The 20,116-nt window shown below is 36.1% G+C and overlaps 1 protein-coding gene across 2 annotated transcripts in view; it reads left to right on the top strand.

Annotated features, from left to right (window-relative positions):
- The window catches only part of TFAP2D (transcription factor AP-2 delta), a gene marked incomplete at both ends in the record, with an annotated part of 52,342 nt that overhangs the window by 14,199 nt on the left and 18,027 nt on the right, over positions 1-20,116 (top strand). For both annotated transcript variants that reach the window (XM_079780657.1, XM_079780656.1), the window contains 4 exons: positions 779-944; positions 1,113-1,231; positions 14,206-14,347; positions 18,240-18,353. In XM_079780657.1, coding sequence (XP_079636783.1) covers positions 779-944; positions 1,113-1,231; positions 14,206-14,347; positions 18,240-18,353 — 541 coding nt within the window. The remainder of the gene's footprint in view (positions 1-778; positions 945-1,112; positions 1,232-14,205; positions 14,348-18,239; positions 18,354-20,116) is intronic.

Genomic DNA, 20,116 nt, shown 5'->3' with positions numbered 1-20,116 from the left:
TCATCGTGGGTCCTCAGCTCTACTTCAGCTGCCTGAGGTTAGGAAATGTGCTCTTGTTCGTGGAGGAGAGCAGAGCTCCAGGGGCTTTCTGGAGATTATTGGCCACTAACATTTACTGTGTTACTGTTACTGTATGCTAGGCCATGTGCTGTGTTTGACTGTGGGTGCTGATCCCGAGAGTTGACCTATGGTAGAAGGATTTGACCTATTATCCATCCACATGTGTTGGAAGTTTCTGGAAGTGGACAAATGAATTTTAGTGGTGTCTGTAGTTGGTAGATGTACGTGTGAAAGGAGATGGCAGCTCTCAAGCATTTTGGAAAAGAGCTTTCAAAAATTTTGTCTATATATTAAGTCATGGATAAAAAGATCCATCTATGTGCATACATATACACACAGGTATGGATAAATAATACCTACCTTTTGCATGGTTAATTGGTAGAGTTTGGGGGTTTTAATTAATTGAAGTGTTTCTTGGCATGGATGATATCAAAATTAACACTGATGGGTCAGCCTACACTCCACAGTATGCTACTTTTTACTTAAGTTAAGACAATCTCTCATAAACACCTCCAGTAGATATTTGAAAGACAAAAGGTTGAGTGTCATTTGAAAGGACATCTTCAGAGCAGCTCTTGGAGATGATTCAGCTGCTGTGCGTGTAAGGAAGGTGTGCCATGCATCCCTGAATCCTGAGGAGAAACTTGGTGTTCACTGTCTTTCATGCAGTTATCATCCCTCACTGTCATTAACATACAATATGCTTTTTCCTCCAAAGGCGGTACCTGTGTGGTCAATCCCACAGACTTGTTCTGCTCTGTCCCTGGCCGTCTGTCCCTTCTCAGTTCTACTTCCAAATACAAGGTGACCATTGCAGAGGTGAAGAGGCGCCTCTCACCCCCCGAATGCCTCAATGCTTCACTCCTGGGAGGCATTTTGAGAAGGTATGTTGAAGTTGTTTTCCAGCACTGTGGGTCTCCGATACCACACTCCCCAACCCTCAGCGCTTACATCTTCTGTCCCATGTTGAATTCCCCAGGTGGTCAAGAGTTCTCATATTTTCCCTCAGAATGTGAATTGTCAAAACCTCGTTTTTGCTTGTTTTTGGACAGAGCAAAGTCCAAGAATGGGGGCCGCTGCCTGAGGGAGAAGCTGGATAGGCTTGGCCTGAACTTACCCGCAGGAAGACGGAAAGCAGCCAATGTTACCCTCCTCACTTCCTTAGTTGAAGGTATGGCTTTTCAGCTCTGCAAAGTAACGATGGAAGGTTAGCAATTCTTTGAAGCTCAGGATTATTACATTATGCTGTCTAATTTTTGTCTATGCCAGTGATTTTCAACCTTTTTCATCTCATGGCACACAGAAATTAATTACTGAAATTCTGCAGCTCACCAAAAAATATATTTTTGCTGATCTGATAAAAATAGGCATAATGTTGGTTCATTCACACCGGACGACTATTATTGTGTTGGCTGTTGTCATTTTATTAATTTGACAATCTAAGGTAAAAAGAGGTCAGTGCCCTTGACTGAATAGTCAGGTATTGTGTGTTTTAAAAATTCTTGTGGCACACCGGTTGAAAATCGCTGGTCTACACTGTTAAGCAGGATAGTTAACAGTTACAAGTGAAGTTTCCAATTCATCTTAATAATTACTAAATTACACTTAATATAAAGATCAGATAATTCATAACATTATTTAATTTACTGATTTCAGCAATAATAGGGAAGAATACAACAATAGAAGATTTAGGTACTTTAACAAGTATGCCCTAAATATCAGCATCAAAAATTGGCTATACTATTGTCATTGTTTATTTTGGAGTTCAGATCAATTTGACTTAAATCATTGTAACTCAGTGCAACATGACCTACAGGCTAAATAATAATTCTTTATAAAGAGTTCATGGGGGTGAGGGCATGTGTGGGTGTGGGGTGGGGGGGGGTAATGGTAAGATATGTACACATATAATACCTCAATAAAAATTTTAAAAAAAAAGAGAGTTCATGGGGGACTAGGCATGATACTGAGCCCGAAAAGACATCATTTAAATCCTAGCAGACATCTATCTCCTTAAGTACTGTGCAGTTCCATGGTTTATGGGTAGAGTTACAGAAAAGTTAAGGTTAACCAGTGGGGTGGAGACAGAGGTGGAAATATGTTCCCAGAAGTTATTTTTTTCCCGTTTTTCTTTTGTTTCTTCTATGAGGACTAAACTTTGCATATTCTCATTCCATCTTCTTCTAAGAAGAGGTATTATTGAAGATTCGTTTTAACTTTGTGGGGGAGCTTTTGAATGTTAAAGGAGAATTCTGTATCCCAGAATGCTATTGTTTTCAATATGAACGAAGAGGCTTTTTTCCAAGAGTCACTTAAGTACTCCTGTGACACTTCTCTTGCATTGGTTGCTCACCTGTGTAGAAGGCGCTGTAGGAGGTGAAAAGTAAGTGACACACAAAAAAAAGCATCTTGTATTTTTCCGATTACCAATACATACCACTTATTGTACAGCTTTGTGAAGTAGCGTGTTCTTGACATTTGTCTTGGCAAAATGGCTCTGGTGACTTTGCTGTTAACCGTTATATTTGCATTGTTCTCTAATTGTAATAATAACAACTACAACAATAATGTTATTGGCCATTGACATTCACTAAGTATTACTGTTACTATAGTCTCTAGCTGTGCTGTGTTTGCTTAACTGAGTTGATACTGAAAGATGACATATGGTACAAGGAGGTGACTAGTCATCCACTCATATGGGTTGGGGGGGCTGGAGAGAAGGGCAAAGTAGAAAAAATGACTAATGTGTTGATTCTAAAAGGAGACATTTCTGCTCAATTTAAAAGTGACACCATCATTAAAATTATAGCCATTTAACACAACAATTGTTCGAGATGTAATAGGAATCAAATCAAATAGGATAGTGGGACTTGATTGGTTCTTACACCCAACTCTGCAGTAGAATGGGCTGAGAGGTTTATTTAAAATGCTTGGACCGAACCCCTTAATCAATTGAAATCATTCTCGGAGGGCACGGCCCAGGCATCTATATTTTTTAAAAACACCCCCAGTGATTCTGATTTATAATGAGGTTTAAGGGTCACTGCTCTGTTTCCCGGGATCCTTTCCACCACGTAGGATGGACTGGCTATGAATTCTCATGAAATTTGTAACTGATGTGAAAAGTAAAGGCCTTAAGAAAGACTTTTCTCCACGGTGTCTGTGAATATACTGGGCAGTACAAACTGAAGAGCCATAAAAGGGTATATTCACAATTCTTCTTATTGATTTTTATAGTAGCCAAAAGCACTGGAGTATCCTGTGTGGGAATCGTCAATCGATGATAACAGAGAGGATGCAGGTTAAATATGTGAGATCCTAGGATGATCGCGAGGTCTTGCCATCTACTCTTTCAGCTGCCTCTCCTATCACAAAAGTGCCTAACTTGTGTTCTACTCATTTGGTCTCTGCTTACAGAGGAGTCACATCAATCTTTGCTGATGAAACTTAAGATTTTATTCTTCCCAGATACAACTCAATTTAATTAGATACATTTGAAGTCCCCAAAATATTAATGGTGTAGAGAAATATATCTTTTTTGTTGTTGTTGAGTTCCAGGCACTTTGATGGAACCAAGGAAAAGAGAGTTAGGGGCAAAGGGACCTTTTCCATTCCTCAACTACCTACATATTACATTATGATCCTCAAATGCACACTACACACACACAAACACATACACACACACACACACACACACGCACACATACACACACACACACACTAAGTGCTATATTTTCTTTTTTTAATTTTTGTGAGCTTATTTGAGCCAAACTGTTGACAATTGCCGGGAAGCAGAATTTTTTTGCATCTTTTTTTTCTTTATTAAATAAGGTATTACATATGTGTCCTTATCACCCCATTGTCCCCCTCAAACCCCCCCCCCCCCAACTCATGCCATCACCCCCCTGGTGTCTGTGTCCATTGGTTAGTCTTATATGCATGCATACAAGTCCTTTGGTTGATCTCACCTCACCCCCTTACCTCCACCCTCCCCTACCCTCCCTCTGAGGTTTAAGTTCTATATTTTCTGATATTTTTATTCTATTCCATATATTTGCTTCCTTTTTAAATGCTGATTGTAATCCCACTAAATTTATTTAAAGACTGTTGAATCTTGGGTCATGACCCACCGTTTAAAAAAAACAACAACAAATTTTAGAACATGAAGAGAGCTTTACATTTGAAGAACAAGGACATTCCACCTAAATTAAAATAGGGTTAATTGGGCTAGTGGTGAAAATTGATGGCTCTTTTCCAGCCAGCAAGATGCCATGTGCTGTGTTAGGCTCAGAGTCCTTGGAATCCTCTGGGTGATGCCAGCTGCATACAGAATAATGGTGACCCAACTCACGTTTATCAATCTCTTGGGATATTGAAATAGTTGGTGCTTCTCTTCAGTACTTTTGTGGCCTTTATTCTTTCTGTGCTAGCATGGGTCTGATTCTATTATCTCAGGTTTGTTTTGCTTGTGCAGTGTTAGGTGGTAAATTAAAACTTCACCATGTTTACCAGTTGGTATGAATATAAAGCTTTGAATTAATCATGTCTCTGGGTAGTATTTTTCCTCTTCAAGCAAACATTTTTGTAAAAGCCAGCAACATTTTAGATTTTTTTCCCCCCAAAATTTAAAAATCTAGATTTCTATTCACCAAAAATGGTCCATCAGCTTTCTTATAAATCTACTAAAGGCCTGGTGCACAGATTCATGCACTGGTGGGGTCCCTCTGCCTGGTCTGCGTCCTCTCGAAATCTGGGATCCCTTGGGGGATGTCGGAGAGTTGGTTTCGGCCTGATCCCTGCAGGCCATCACTTGAAGCCTCTGACACTACTTAGTCACCCGAATTTAGGATGGCATTACATCTTGGTTCGTTCCTCTTTTCTGATTATCAACAGTGTCTCTTGTAGTTTCAATAGGGTGTCCAGTTAGTCATTCATTCATTCAGTTATAAGATTACTCTACAAATCGTTTTTTTCTAGTCCAAACAAACCAAAAAAGGGTAAGAGAAAGGAATGCTATCACTTGGTGCTATTTCTCTGTTTTCTTTAATACCGAGCCTATGCAATTGCATTGCCAGGAAACAAAGGAAAAGAACAACCAACTTGACAAGGAATTCTTTCCCATAGAAGAGGTAATAGCAAGTGGAGGTACATCACATTTGCTTGATATGTGATTAGTTCATGGCTTTTTACTTCAAGAAGAGGTATTGTTCACTGCTTGAGGCTTCTAGGTTTCAAACATTAACATTCTTTTGCCAAGAATTTTGATGGGCATGCTTACCATCAGTTGCTCTTCTCATGGATTGAGAACAAAGCTGATAGTCTCATTGCCTTTATATAGGTACCACAATGGGTGTTTAGTGGACTGTGGAGCTTAAGGCTAGTTTCCAGGGACTCATGGCAATTATAGGTATGAAAGGACTATCATCCCCAAATAACTCCTCCACTACCCATTCCAGAATCACATTCCCACATTGTCCTTCCTTTGGGATAAAGATTTTCAGCTTCCTTCTAAAACTGTACATGATATCAAAAGGATAATAAATTGACTCTTTGTCATAATAACTCTAATTGGTGCTTGTTTAGTCAGACAATCCCCTGGAACACCTCAATCATGAGGGTCACCAGTGTCCCATTAGCACACAAACGCTCTAGCATTGGGCTGTGCATTTCACGGCTGTCAATGGAATTGGGCTCAATAAAGTAATGCTAGTAAAGCCTGTGTTACACATTCATTTCAAGGTCTCAGAAAGTGCCCCCCCCCCCAGGCCAATAGGTATTATTTCATCTGTAAATTTCTTTTTTTATTTTTAATATATTTTTATTGATTTCAGAGAGGAAAGGAGAGGGAGGGAGAGATAGAAACATCAATGATAAGAGAGAATCATTGATCGGCGCCTCCTGCATGGCCCCCACTGAGGATCGAGCTCACAACCTGGGCATGTGCCCTGACCAGGAATTGAACCGTGACCTTCTGGTTCATAGGTCAATGCTCAACCACCTACCCACACCAGCCGGGCTGTAAATTTCTTATTCTAAGTTATAGAATAGTTTCTATCTGAGAGACTCTGCTTTGATAAATGGTATTAGTAAGAACTAGTGTTTATCAGAATTTTCAATAATTGATCACAATGAAACAGAGATTGTATCATACAATATTATGAACAAATAGACACCTTCTCAGATGATCTTAAATCATTTACTTACTTCCTAATATTACCCGAATCTATGATTTCATTCATTTTTAGGGGGAAGAGGTTGAGGCAGAGGAAATAGGCTACTACGCATATGACTTTGTGTTTGACTATGTGCTCAGAGTATCCTTACATTCCTGCTTCTACTCATGGTGACTGTGGCAGAAAAGGCAAATGTGTTGAAGCCCATTTGGCTCAGGCCTGCCCTTGCCCCCTTTGGTCCAGCTTATTACACATTGTTGTAAACTGTAATGCTCACTAAAGGCATGTCTCTGCATTATTTTCCTTGTGATTTCATTTTCTTTTTTCTATTACTGTCTTTCAAACTTTATGCCTCAACTAATATGCTTTTCAAGCACTCCATTCTGCTTTTCTCCCAATATTCACATTTATCAACGTTCCTATGTGTTCTAATAAAATTGCAATTATTATTATTGCTGTCTAACTCCTACTGAGCAGCAGTGGATGTATTGGAATTGCTCATGTTTTAATTTACAACCGATGTTTGAGTTTAGAATTAAATGTAAGAACAGGGCCTGAGAGTAAGTTTGCTTTGAATTCATATAATTTTAAATAGATAAGTTATACAAATGGTAAAAAATACAAAAGTTGCAAAAGAATATATAGTGAGTTACCTCCTTTTTTCTTTGTTCCTCAATCATTCAGTTCCCCTCCTGGAAGAAAAGAAATGTCTTCGGTTTCTCTATTCCTTTCCAATGACATATGTATATATGCAAGGGTTTTTTTACTATATACGCTTTCTGCTTGTTGAGTTTTTTTCTCATCTTATCTTAGTGTTCTTTTTCTTTCAGTGATTACAAGTTGTCCATTCTTTAAAACACTCATGGTATCCCATTGTTCGAGTGCATTGTAATTTATTTAACCAGTGCCCTACTGAATTTCATATAGGTGTTTTTAATCTTCAGCTATTACCAATAGTGCTGTACAATGAGTAACCTCAAACTTAAATGTAAGTAATTCTTTAGGTGTGCAAGCATATCTATTCAATAAATTTTTAGGGATGTGTTACAGGGCTAAAAGATATTTACATTTGTAATTTCAGAAGCTTATGGAAGATTGTTCTCCATAGTGATTTTAAATTTAGAATCCCATCTGCAATGGGGGTAAGAAGTATTAATATGATAGTACTTCCCTCTACTATAATCCAAGCAGGGTACTGTCAATTTTTTAATCTTTGCTAATTTGATTGATTATATATATATATATATATATATATATATATATATATATATATATGGCTACCTATACTATGAAGGAAGATGAGTTGAGTATATTCTTAGGAAAATTTTATGAGCTTTTCTCTATGTTCATTTACTTTATCCTTATGGGGTGATTTTGTATATTTTCCTCATTGATGCATAAATACTCATTATATATCAGAAAAATTGGCTGTATGTCTCTGATATGAATTGTAAAGTTTCTCCACTCCTGGCTTTGGTTTATCTGTTTGCTGTTTGTCTGTTTGGTTTGTTTGTTTGATTTGTTTATGTCTATGTACTGCAGAACTTTTGGATGTTAATATAATCATATTTCTCATCTATTCCATTCCATGGCTTTTAGTTTTTATTATCATGCTTTAAAAGGCCTTTTTTGATCCCATGTTATCTTCTAATTACTTTGTGGTTGTTTTTTTTACTTTTCATACTAGTGAGGAAAAAAATGGATTACCAACACCCAGTGTTGAGACAACTGGGTGGCCATATGGGGAAAAATAAAATAAAATTGTATCTATACCATACATCCAACAATGAAACAAAGTCTAGATAGACCAAAGATTTAGTATGTCTCAATCCTGGGTGCTGATAATCCATTTTTCCTCACTTGTATGAAAAGCCAACTTCATCTTACATGAAATCTCCCTACACAAATATACTTTTTCAATAGATTGATGACTTAGTTTTCCTAGTATTGCTATCTCCACTTCTACCATCACATGTTCTTTTTTGTTTCTAGAGTTTATACTATATCAGCCAAATAATAAGACAGATCTTTTCATACAAGAGCCCAGATATAGCATGGACAGTTTAATATTAGCTCTGTAATGACTGCCTTCCCATTGAATAAGCCATGGATTCCTTGTATTTGGGGGAGACATATAGTCAATTCCTACATAATACTTGCCCTTAGGGCAGTGGTTCTCAACACTGGCTTGCGATTACTGCAGGAGCTTTCAAAAAATGCAGATGCCCTGACTCCAGAGATTAACTGATATGGGGTAGAACCCCGACTTAAAAAAAAAAAAAGAGAGACATAGCCCAGCTGGAGTGGCTCAGTGGCTCAATGGTTGAATGTTGACCTATGAACTAGTAGGTCATGGTTCAATTCCTGCTCAGGGCATATGCCTGGGTTGTGGGCTCAATCCCCAGTGTGGGGCATGCAGGAGGCTGCCAATCAATGATTCTCTCTTATCATTGATGTTTCTATCTCTCCCTCTCCCTTTCTCAATAAAAATATATTTTTTAAAAGACACATAAACCATAAACTCTCAGGTTATGGAAGTAGCAAGGGTTGAAAACCACTGCCTTCAACTATAGTCTATTAAGTGGCTCTACTAATATAATGATATACTCTATTTCCATGGGTTTGCTATATATTTTGCTCTTTGTAGCAATTCTATTTTGCTCTACCAATTTTCACTATATGCTTTGGAAAGGAAGGGTGCCTCACAAGACTATTATTTCAATTAACCAAAAAATATTTCAAAGCTTTTTCACTGAACAAATGTTTACTGAGTACTTATTATGAATCAGATGCTGTGCCAAGTATGGAATGGTGAACAAAATTATCTCTTTGAAAAATTAAGTGTTGGCATTTAAACAAAATCATCATTAAGCTAGGGAAACTACTACATAATAAGGCACCTGTCTATATTTTACACTGTATGATATATAGTGTTGCAGAGTACATTGCTTTCAGAATACTTTGGGGAAACCTATAACAGATATATTAACTTTGTCCTGCAGCTCTAGGGTTCACTGTAGCTGGATATCATAATTTATTTTTTTTTGTTTTTAATTCTCACCTGAGGATATTTCCTCCATTGATTTTTAGAGAGAGTGGAAGGTCAGGAGGAGGGGGAGAAAGAGAGAAACATTGACATGAGAGAAACACAGCAACTGGTTGCCTCCCACACACACCTTAGCTGGGGCTGGGGATTGAACCTGCAACTGAAGTATGTTCCCTTGACCTGGAATCAAACCTGTGACCCTTAGGTCCAAGGTCAATGCTCTAACCACTTAGCTAACCAGACAGGGCTTAAGATAATTTATTTAATGTAATATCCAGGTTTAAACATATTCTCAGATTTGCTTTCTAATAGATACTTTCTTGAATAATCCCAAAGGTAGACTTAACTGTGCTCTTTCCCAGTACATGTAAATAAGACTGAAATCATAAATATGTGACTGGGATTGACACATATGAATTTTTTCCTTTTAGTTAATAACATTGGGTAGTGCAATACTAAGTTAAACCTAAATTGTTTTTAAGGCAATATTTATAGTGATGGTTGGTAAGAATTATCTAGTTAATAACAATGTAGAAATGTCCTTTAGTACAAATTAGTTTTAGACATTGATATTTAGTTGCCTTCAGTACACTTTCCCCTAAAATACAATAATTTTAAAAGAAGGAATAAGCCTGAAAGACCATATAAAAAGTTGAAAATCAAGTGTATTTCCTTTTTGTTAAAAATGCATTTAGACCTGCTTCTGGTAAAATACTGTGGGAACCAAGAATCTCAACAAAATGAGCAATCAGCTTTCCTTAGAAAACATTTTCCCATTAACTTTCTATTTCCAGGAGGCATCAATTATTTCCATTTAATTTTTTCTTTCGTTTTTCACTTTTTGTTTGTGAGTGGGAAATATGAGTGCCCTGAAACCAGGGAGCAAACCCTCTTCTTATGTTCTTCCGTATTCTGTAATTTTACTTGTGTCGGCTTTTTGAGAGAGTTACTCATTACGTGCCATCAAGTGGTACTGTTATTATTGAAATGTTGAATACTCCTTCGTGGTTTCCACTTTTTTAGAAGTGGTGGTGTAGCCACATAGAGCCTAAAGCCTTGCACTTAGAATACTCCTGTCTAAGCATTAACACCAGTCCCCAAACCATCCTCCTAAAATGTATCCTCCTTCTCAAGTGTTCTTGGAATGACATGAAATGCAATGGGTGTACTTGCTAAAGTTAGTGTAGTGTTCGGTTGTGTAAGTAAAGAGGGTGTGGGGGACTGGTTGTCAAGTGGCACAGTGCACTGGAATAAAGGAATAGCTTAAATCTGTTCTGGGGGAAAAATAGAAGAACCAGGGCATTCTACCTTGTCTCACACAGAAATAAGGTGGGGGCATTTGTACTTGTGAATGCCTATGTGGGTAAACAGGAAAATGTTTTGGGCCCTTTATGGACCACACTTTTCACCATAAGTTACTGTACTTGCTTGTTGTCCATGTGGGTGTATTTTGTTTTGTTTTCTTTTTAATTGATTTCAGAGAGAGAAAGGGAAAGGTAAAGAGTGATAGAAACATCAATGATGAGAGAGAATCATCTATCAGCTGCCTCCTGCACGCCCCCTACTGGGGATTGAGCCCACAACCCGGGCATGTGCCCTGACCGTGACCTCCTAGTTCATAGGTTGAGGCTCATCCACTGAGCCATGCCAGCCGGGCCCATGTGGGCGTTTTGATCCACCACAGAGACAGAGATGCTTGTAGAGCTTTATTTTCACAAGCCAGTCAAATAACCTAGCCAATTATTCATATGCTTTTGTGATCCTGACATTTCTATTTTTTTAAACCTGTTGACTCTAATATATCTGCTGTACAGCATTTAACTATAGATTTGCCATCCTTACTGAATCTCATGTGTATTTTAATTCACAGATCCACTTCCTCATTCATTCTTGGGTCCTCAACACACAAAGCTTTGGTGGCATGATGTACACATTTTAACTACATAGCAGAGTGTCTTCACTTGCCACCTCTTTTGATGTAGCATCACTGTACATCCAGTAACAATGTTACATCACAAGCAGGAGGAAGCAGTAAACAGAACTAAGGAAGGAAGGATCTGGCTGTCAGGGTAAATGTAAATAGCAGCTGTTCCAGTCAAACTGTTTTTAATGCGACCACACGGTGAGAGCTCTGCATAAAATGGGCCAGAACTGCAAAAGTGACTATACTATATGCCATTACAACATCCTTTTAAGAAAATATCTTTGTGCCATTTTTTTTTTTTTGCCAAATATGGACACATTTCCTCCCCTAATTGGTTAGGGTGATAAACTGCTGGTATTAAGCACTTTAAAAATATGGCTTGTACATTGCAGTGTTATTCAAAACTGCGGTCCTTCAATAACTAGCAGTACCCAGACTAATCGGTATAGAGACCCTTCCCATTTAGTTATGTCACCTTTCTATTTAAAATGGAGGAAAGAGAATGATGTTTTGTAGCACATGAATATAAAAATCTTAACTAAGATTTATATGTTGCAGCTGCGTTGAAACAGAATACAGAGGGTAGGGAGGGATCATGATGGGATAGTTCACCAAACATTGTCTGATCTAACGTGTTTACCTCATGGTAATATTTATACTATGTATTGAACTAGACTCTTGCAAGACCTAGAACAGGACTTCTCATATTGCAGAAATAATAATTTTTTTTAAAGTTGTTAAACACTCATTGAATGGATAAAAAGAATGAATGACATTAGTGTCTATTGGTAACATAAATAAAAATTAAACACACTTGCATACATATGAGTCTAATTTTAATGCTTGTTTAATATTTGTACACATTGAAACTTCATATCAAGATATTAACTAATCTGCATATAAATGTACTTTTCTGTCAAATAAACAGGACAGAACCCTCACCAGTTTCTCTTTACTCAATAGGTATAAATCATAGAAATAAACCAACATTCAATAGTTTTTAGCCTTGTTCCTCATTAATATACATCAGGGAAAACTTTTGAGATAAAAGCTTTTAGGAAAAGACTATAAACAAATATTGAACCGATTTAATTACATAATGCTGAAGTCTTTAGGGAGATGTATACTGAGGTTTATAATTTACTCTGAAATGCATCAAAAATAATATGGATTGATGAATGAGTAGAGGTAAAGAAAGGTGAGTGGATATTGATAAAGCAAGTAAAATATTAAGGGTGGACATATGGCAATTCACTGTCAAAGTCTTTCAACTTTACAGTATGTTTGAAATTTTTTATAATTAAAATGTTTGAAAAAAATTCTCATGAATTTATTTACCTTTTTCCCCTGTAGCATTTTTAGTTATAAAAAAGGCAAGGTGTCCAAAAATAATTTAAGATAAAATTACTCTTAGGATTATATTTTCTCAGTTTTATATTATCCTAAAGTGTTTTCCTGTTTTCTATTATTAGTAATTTTCTTTGTCCTTAATTATAAATGAGTTTCCCAACCTAAAAAATGATTATTTCTCATTTCCAGAAAAAATGAATATATTAACTGAGCAAAATATATGAAAATTTCATTAATATTAACTAGCCTATTTTGTATATTTACTTTGTATAACTATACACTATTCCTACTCTATAATAATATTAACCATTTTTACTTCTTTCTGGTATTAAATTATCCACTACTGTGTTATTCTATGAGTATAAAGCAGGATTAAATCCATTACATCTTAGACAGTTACTTTGGCTAATTACCATACAAACATCATATGATTTGGACATCAAGCCTGACTTTAAAATTTTTCATGGCAACATTTGATTGGTGGCTGTTAGATCACCTTCACCTCCTTTGAACTTACGTGAAACATTTTATCTCTAACACTCATTTGATACTTGTAAGACAATAGCTTGTATTATAAATAATGTCAACTATGTCAACAAACATGTACAGATTATAGATATTACTTCTATATGTGCAATATAAATTATAAAGTGCTAATAAGGTGTTTTTGTGTTTGTTGTCATTGCTGCGACTAGTATTTGGTATGATTGTCACCTTCATATAAACAGGGATGATCTTTGATGTCCTTTTGGATCCCCTATTACTCTTACCTAGTACTGTATCTTGAACAAAGTAGGTAGTGAAAACTTGCCTTTTAAATGTTTTTAATGGTTGAGTAAGAGTTGGCTTGATTGAGCTTTAAAAATACTGTTGTTTTCCAGACGGAAGTCCATCAGCAAATCTTTACCAATAAACCATTTTTGCCCCATTTCTTAAAAATGTACTTGGGTTTAAGATTTTATGAAAGACCCAAAGTTATTTATGATTTTATCATACTGATGAAGCATCAAATATTTTGTAATGTACTTAAGAAGCATTGTACATAGTGCTGTAAGGTATTGAAGCTAACCATAAAGCCTGATAATGCTACTACTATAATGATGCAGTATACTCTCGTTAGCAACATACTTATATAAAACCAATAGAATTCCTTTATCTCACTTTCCAAAGTGTTCCGGCTTCTTTGAAAAATCATTTAGACCCTTTGCCAATATTTTGATAGGTCCCCTGGAAAAGATAGCTGAATATTTGGGATATACTGAGAATGGGCTGTAGGTTGAGCAGCAACAACATGACATACCCACGAAGCATGTTCCCAAGGGCATTAACTAAGGCCCCTGAATCTCAGATGTCAGTCTGTCCAAATGGCCAGAACCTCAAGGGGAGTCAAAACTCCTAGACTGTGGTTCTGGGTTTTCCCCTTGATTTTCCACATACCCCTACCTGGTAAGTAGCTTTTGTTCCTCAGTTTCTCCTCATCATACCCATCCTACCGCAGCCCCCCAAAGGTCCTTGTCCTTGGATTGTTTAGAATGAACAGGAAAAATGATCCGTCTGACCACAGCCAGGAATGAGGCTTGAGGAAATATAAGGCATTTCTCTTCCTGAGTTTGGTCAATCCTGAGAAACTGACTTTTATTGTCTGCCAACAGGGGAGGCTTTACACTTGGCTCGGGATTTTGGCTACACTTGTGAGACAGAGTTTCCAGCCAAAGCTGTAGGAGAGCATCTTGCCAGACAACATATGGAACAGAAAGAACAGACAGCAAGAAAAAAGATGATCCTAGCGACCAAGTAAGCCAATGGGGAAGCCTCTATGTCGCTTTATCCTCGGTGTTTCCATTTTCAATGAAGGGGGGAGGCACTCAGAAAGAGAAAACACCTTCATATTTTCTTGTGGTTTCATTGTGCATATTCTAAAGCAGAGAAATCCTTCTCCCTGTCCTCCTTCCGCAGGAATGGTTGTTTAACTGTTCACCACTACCACCACAGCCGCCATTAACATTCCAAACACAAGTCCATTTTCTTGGGAGCTTCCGTCACTCTGTTGAAGTGTCTGGGAGTCAGTGTATTCAAACTGATGCTGAGGTTTTGTTTTCACAGGAATAAATGTTAAAAGAACTCGAGAGAAGAGAAATACTTGCATATTTGTCAAAGTTATGCTGAGACATCTGCTGTAGAGTAGTAGATTCAACTAGGGAGTTGTATTTCCTTTCCACCTGGGATCTAAATCATGTATATTATTTTAGGTGACATTTTGACCTTTGACTTTATAAAATATTGTGAAAACATGTATTATTCTTTGATTCTTCTGCCCATAGCTGAACATTTGCAGACCATTAAATATCAAGCAAAAATTTAATTCTCTAGTTTCAATGATCTTATTTTACAGGCCATAAACGTCTAGAAATTAGAACAGAGCCTTTATTTTTTTTTCCTTTTTTGGTTATTTATATCCATCTATCTTATTATTAGGTAGATGTGAAATGAGAATTAAGAATCTGAGACAATCCGGTTGGTATGACTCTGTGGTTGAGCATCGACCTATGAACCAGGAGGTAACAGTTTGATTCCCAGTCAGGGCACCTGACATGCAGAAGGCAGGCAGCTGATCAATGATTCTTTCTCATCATTCATGTTTCTATCTCTCTCTCCCTCTCCCTTCCTCTCTGAAATCAATAAAATATATTTTAAAAAAGAAGAATCAGAGACAATGCAGTTATAGCAAACATATACAGTACTAGTAGTCATCAAATTAAGTAGATAAAGGATGTGTAGGAATAACACAATTTTTCTGCAACTTACCAATAGATCCAACATGTGTTCTGAGCTGTTTCTACTTCACTGATAGTAAAGCATTGGCTGTTTTTAATTAAAATACTTAGAGTTGAAATTAAGCAGCCTACATAGACATTCTCACAAATCCCTTAATTCCCAAGAGAGTGACAATTGTGTCAAAAATATGTACAAAATTCAAAATTCTTTTTATGAGAGATCCAATTGCTGACCTGCATTGGCTTACATATTTATTTTTTATCTCTATGAATAACAGATTCACTTGTATTTTATTATATTACAAAATATATAATTGTATGAAGGCCCATTGATTAAGTATCATTAGCCTCCTGATTCCTCTTTATTTCTAGTGCTTAGTTGATTAACCAAAATACTTTGGTATAATTAGATAGTTATTTATGAGGAGAAATAGAAACAATTAGAAAATTTTTAAAATCTAAAAAGTAATAGAAAAAAGATGTATTTGATTTATGGAAACACATTTAAACATCTTCCTTAAATTTAGAACTAAATATGATTAACATTTGATCTACATAAAGGTAAAGCAAAATAGTTAACAAGTTTTAATTGAGCGTTACCATACCATTAATCATCAACAGGGGAACTATAGAACTTTCAATTCAGTCATCAGCTAAAAATTGTGTCCTTAAGGACAATGACGTAAGTGACAAAGTTAGAATTTATGATTCACCGAAGATCATCTTTTGTTACATAATTCATAATGTGACATTTTGTTTGAAGAAATAAGAATATTTCTTATTGTAGCTTCATAAATAAAATTTTAAATAAGAATGAAACTCGGCATAAAAATAATAACTTTGTGTCATAATGAGATGATGATGATAATTGCCTACAGGATATCTACAAAATTATCATCTTTTTTTAAGTCTAGAAGCTGTCCTAAGTCAGTGAACTAAGCAGCAGATTCAAATATCTAATACTGAGAATTCTGAAACTCCTCCTGATAAAGCTTAATGTGTGGTATCATTGAATTGCTTAGCAAAAGTTAAATTTTTCCACATTTTGCCATTTCCTCATTTCTTTATCAACTTAAAAGTTAATCATAATTTGTTGTATTGTTAATATAGTTAGAAAGTTGATTTGGTACCTTATAAATTAGTTTACTCGATTATCCAAATAATTCCCTTATCATAACACAAGAACTAAAGCAATGTTTCAACCTTCATTTTAATTTTTAATATATTTAAATCTAATAGAAAAAATTTAAAAACATATCTTTAAACAACTCCAATATGTTTTTATAATAATGGATCATCTTGATGGCCTGCCAGATAGCAATTCATTTTGCTAATCTGAAAAATGGTAGCATCAGCCGAAACCGGTTTGGCTTAGTGGATAGAGAGTAGGCTTGTGGACCAAAGGGTCCTGGGTTCAATTCCATTCAAGGGCACGTACCTTGGTTGTAGGCTCCTTCCTAGCCCGAACCCTGGTTGAGACTCATGCAAGAGGCAACCAATCAATATGTTTCTCTCACATTGATGTTTCTCTCTGTCTTTCCCTCTCTCTTCCACTCTCACTAAAAAAATCAATGGAAAAATATTCTTGGGTGAGGATTAACAACAACAACAAAAAGATATTTTGTCATTTTCTAGTAGCTATTTGTTAATGACACAAATGCGTTGGGCAGGAATTAGTGGCTGGGACCATGGAATAACCATCACTTGGAATATATTGGCTCGTTCATACTTGTCTTTGGTACATGGATAATTATTGTCAGGGCTACATGATTACATTTTATGACTGCCCACTGTTAATCCAGACAAGTAAATCTATTCACGATCATATTATCCCTTGAATGTGGAGTGGCTTCACTTTAGAAGACACATTCTTTTCAGCAACTTCTGGGGAGTCCTTTCCTTCACTTTTTAGCTACTGTGTTTTGTTTTTGTTTTTTGTTTTTTAAATATATTTTATTGATTTTTCACAGAGAGGAAGGGAGAGGGATAGAGAGCCAGAAACATCGATGAGAGAGAGACATCGACCAGCTGCCTCCTGCACATCCCCCACCAGGAGATGTGCCCGCAACCAATGTACATGCCCTTGACCGGAATCGAACCTGGGACCTTCCAGTCCGCAGACCGACGCTCTATCCACTGAGCCAAACCGGTTTCGGCTAGCTACTGTGTTGATAGTGTTTTGTTGCCATTGTTTTAAAAATGTTTTGCTTCTTTAGAATGTATTGTTTGGAGTATGTATCACAAAGCCTTTACTTTTATACACCATACATGGTAATGTGGCAATTAAAACTGAAACCAATGATCAGAAATCATAATCATTTAAAGTAAGAAAAACAGCAAGCAAATGCCCTTACATGGAGCATGACAATCATTTTTGTGAGGCTAGTGGATGACATTGTGCATAAGTAACCACATCAAATATTAAACTATGAATTTAGTCTATAAGAGTCTGAATTATAATGAAATATTGGGAAATGGGGGATTTTCCAAAGTTTACTTGAATCGTGGCTCTGGAATAAGCCTATGACTTGATTTAAACTTCTTTACAGATATGATATCACCTCCACATCATATTTTAATTTAAAAAGTAATGATGGTTCATAATCCTTTCACATAGGTTTTCCCTTGTCCTGAGGCTAACATATGAATATTCACGGTAACATTAACCTTGGTTTTATCAATGCCCCTGGACTGTTGCTCACTGGAAAAGTTTATGATCATACTATGTTGAGAGCAACACTGCCACTGTGAACCTCATCTGCATGTTGCGGATGGAACTTTGCAGGTTGCTTTATGAAATTGTATCTAGTCCTCTAGCAAAAGAGAAAACAAACCTTTAATAAAATACCATGGGATGAAGTTAAAGCCCCCGTTTCAAGAGTTCAACTTCAACTTTGAACCTTTTATTTTAGACAAATTTGTAAAGAATTCCAAGACCTCTTGAGCCAAGATAGATCACCCCTGGGATCTTCCAGACCCACTCCAATTCTAGACCTGGACATCCAGAGGCACTTAACACATTTCAGGTAAGACTGGGTTTCTAATTTGCTCAGACTCTCTTTTTAAATTGTTCAAACTGTCTTTACTAATTGTTCAAACTCTCTGAACTAGACATTTTGTGTTCCTATCACCATTCCATTTAGAGATATGACATATATGCATATGGTGACTGACTGAAGTTTTTGAAATTCCAAGCATCTAAGATAAAATTGTAAAAATAACTAATGCATGAAGCATTTTAGATAAGAAGATTTAATATCTTTGGTGATTATTGTATCAAGAACTTATGGCTTTAAAAATAGCCACTATTACTTTAAATAATCACACTTTGGATTAGGAGCCTGAAGTCCATTAAACAGTCCTTTCCCTTAATTAGGTAAATTGTTGAATGAACAGATGATATGACAAATTAATGGGATAGTATAGACTGATTTTCCAGGAGTATAATTTCTACACAACTAGAAATGCAAATGGTTCTTAAGTTAGCCCACACCAACATATTTAAAGGGCCTAGAATGTATTATTAAAAGCATATTTTGAATTTCATATTTGAGAGGCTTTGGAGAAGAATAGAATATTTTTCCTGGTTAACTTATGCCCTGGATGCAATGTGGAAAGAATATATAACTATTTAGGTGTCTTCCAATTTAAAATTTTAGGATTCTGTGCCTACATGAGAGTTCTCATCCATATAAAAATATTTATTCTCTTTTAATTAGTATCATTTAGCTTAAATACAATGCTAAGGAAAGAGTAATATACATTAAATTTTTAATATCTCTCATTGATTATAATGCTGTTGAGGAGAATACCCCATTATAATAAAAATGGGTACTTAAATAAGTTAGAATTTTATCTGCAGCATCAGAAACATAGAATATTTTTTCATAATATCACAAGACTCCCCAAGATATAATAGACACATCTCTGAAGACTAAATTTAGGATTTATCTTCCAAAAATGCAGAAAATATAAGTCATAGTTCACAGGACTTTTCTCCTATGACTCAGCTGGATTAGTGAAGGTGAGTGTCTAAAACTGGAAGGAAATACAATGCCTAGACATGTAGAACAAAATACTTTGGAGTCAATAGATCCATCTTCAAATTTAGACCCTTACACATTGGAGCTGGGTCGTTTGGGGTAACTTTTACACTCTTTCCAAGCCTCTCTTCCTCTAGCTGCAAGTGAATTAAGAACCCCTCCATTGTATCATGGTAGTGAGCTAAAATGAGAAAAATGAATATAACGTAAGCATTCTTATAAATAATGTACTATTTACTCTACCACTGACCCAAGTTTAAAGGTACAGATTGCTCCACTATTGTATCTGTACAGATATTTTCCATATTTTTATTTGTGCACATACTTAAAACATCTATAGTTTTTACAGAAGTTTAAGTAAAAACTTAATACTTTCATACTAATTCAATTATGGATTTAAGGCTGTTTAAGGTACAAATTTACTCTAAGGAGGAACTTACTGTTCAAATACAGAGAACTGGATCTCTATGTCATGTCTACTAGGTTATTTCCAACTATAGATGCTGCAGCCTTCATCAGTGAGCTCAAAATAAAATAGAGCATCAATGTGTAAATCTAATATCAGCTACAGTGTGAAATAAATAGCCAAGTCATTTGGTTTGCTCAGTATAGGCACAAACTGCTAATGTGTTTATACTTTAGTCATTTGACAACTTAATGCCACAGAACTCTTTAGAGAAAACTTTTGCTTCTAACTTAAGCTAAATGTTACCCAAATGGGTTTTAAATACTCTTATTTACACCCC

The sequence above is a fragment of the Cnephaeus nilssonii genome, assembly GCF_951640355.1.
Source record: "Cnephaeus nilssonii genome assembly, chromosome: 9".
NCBI lineage: Eukaryota > Metazoa > Chordata > Mammalia > Chiroptera > Vespertilionidae > Cnephaeus > Cnephaeus nilssonii.
Note: the sequence above shows the minus strand (reverse complement) of the source record. Positions and strands in the feature narration are given on the sequence as shown.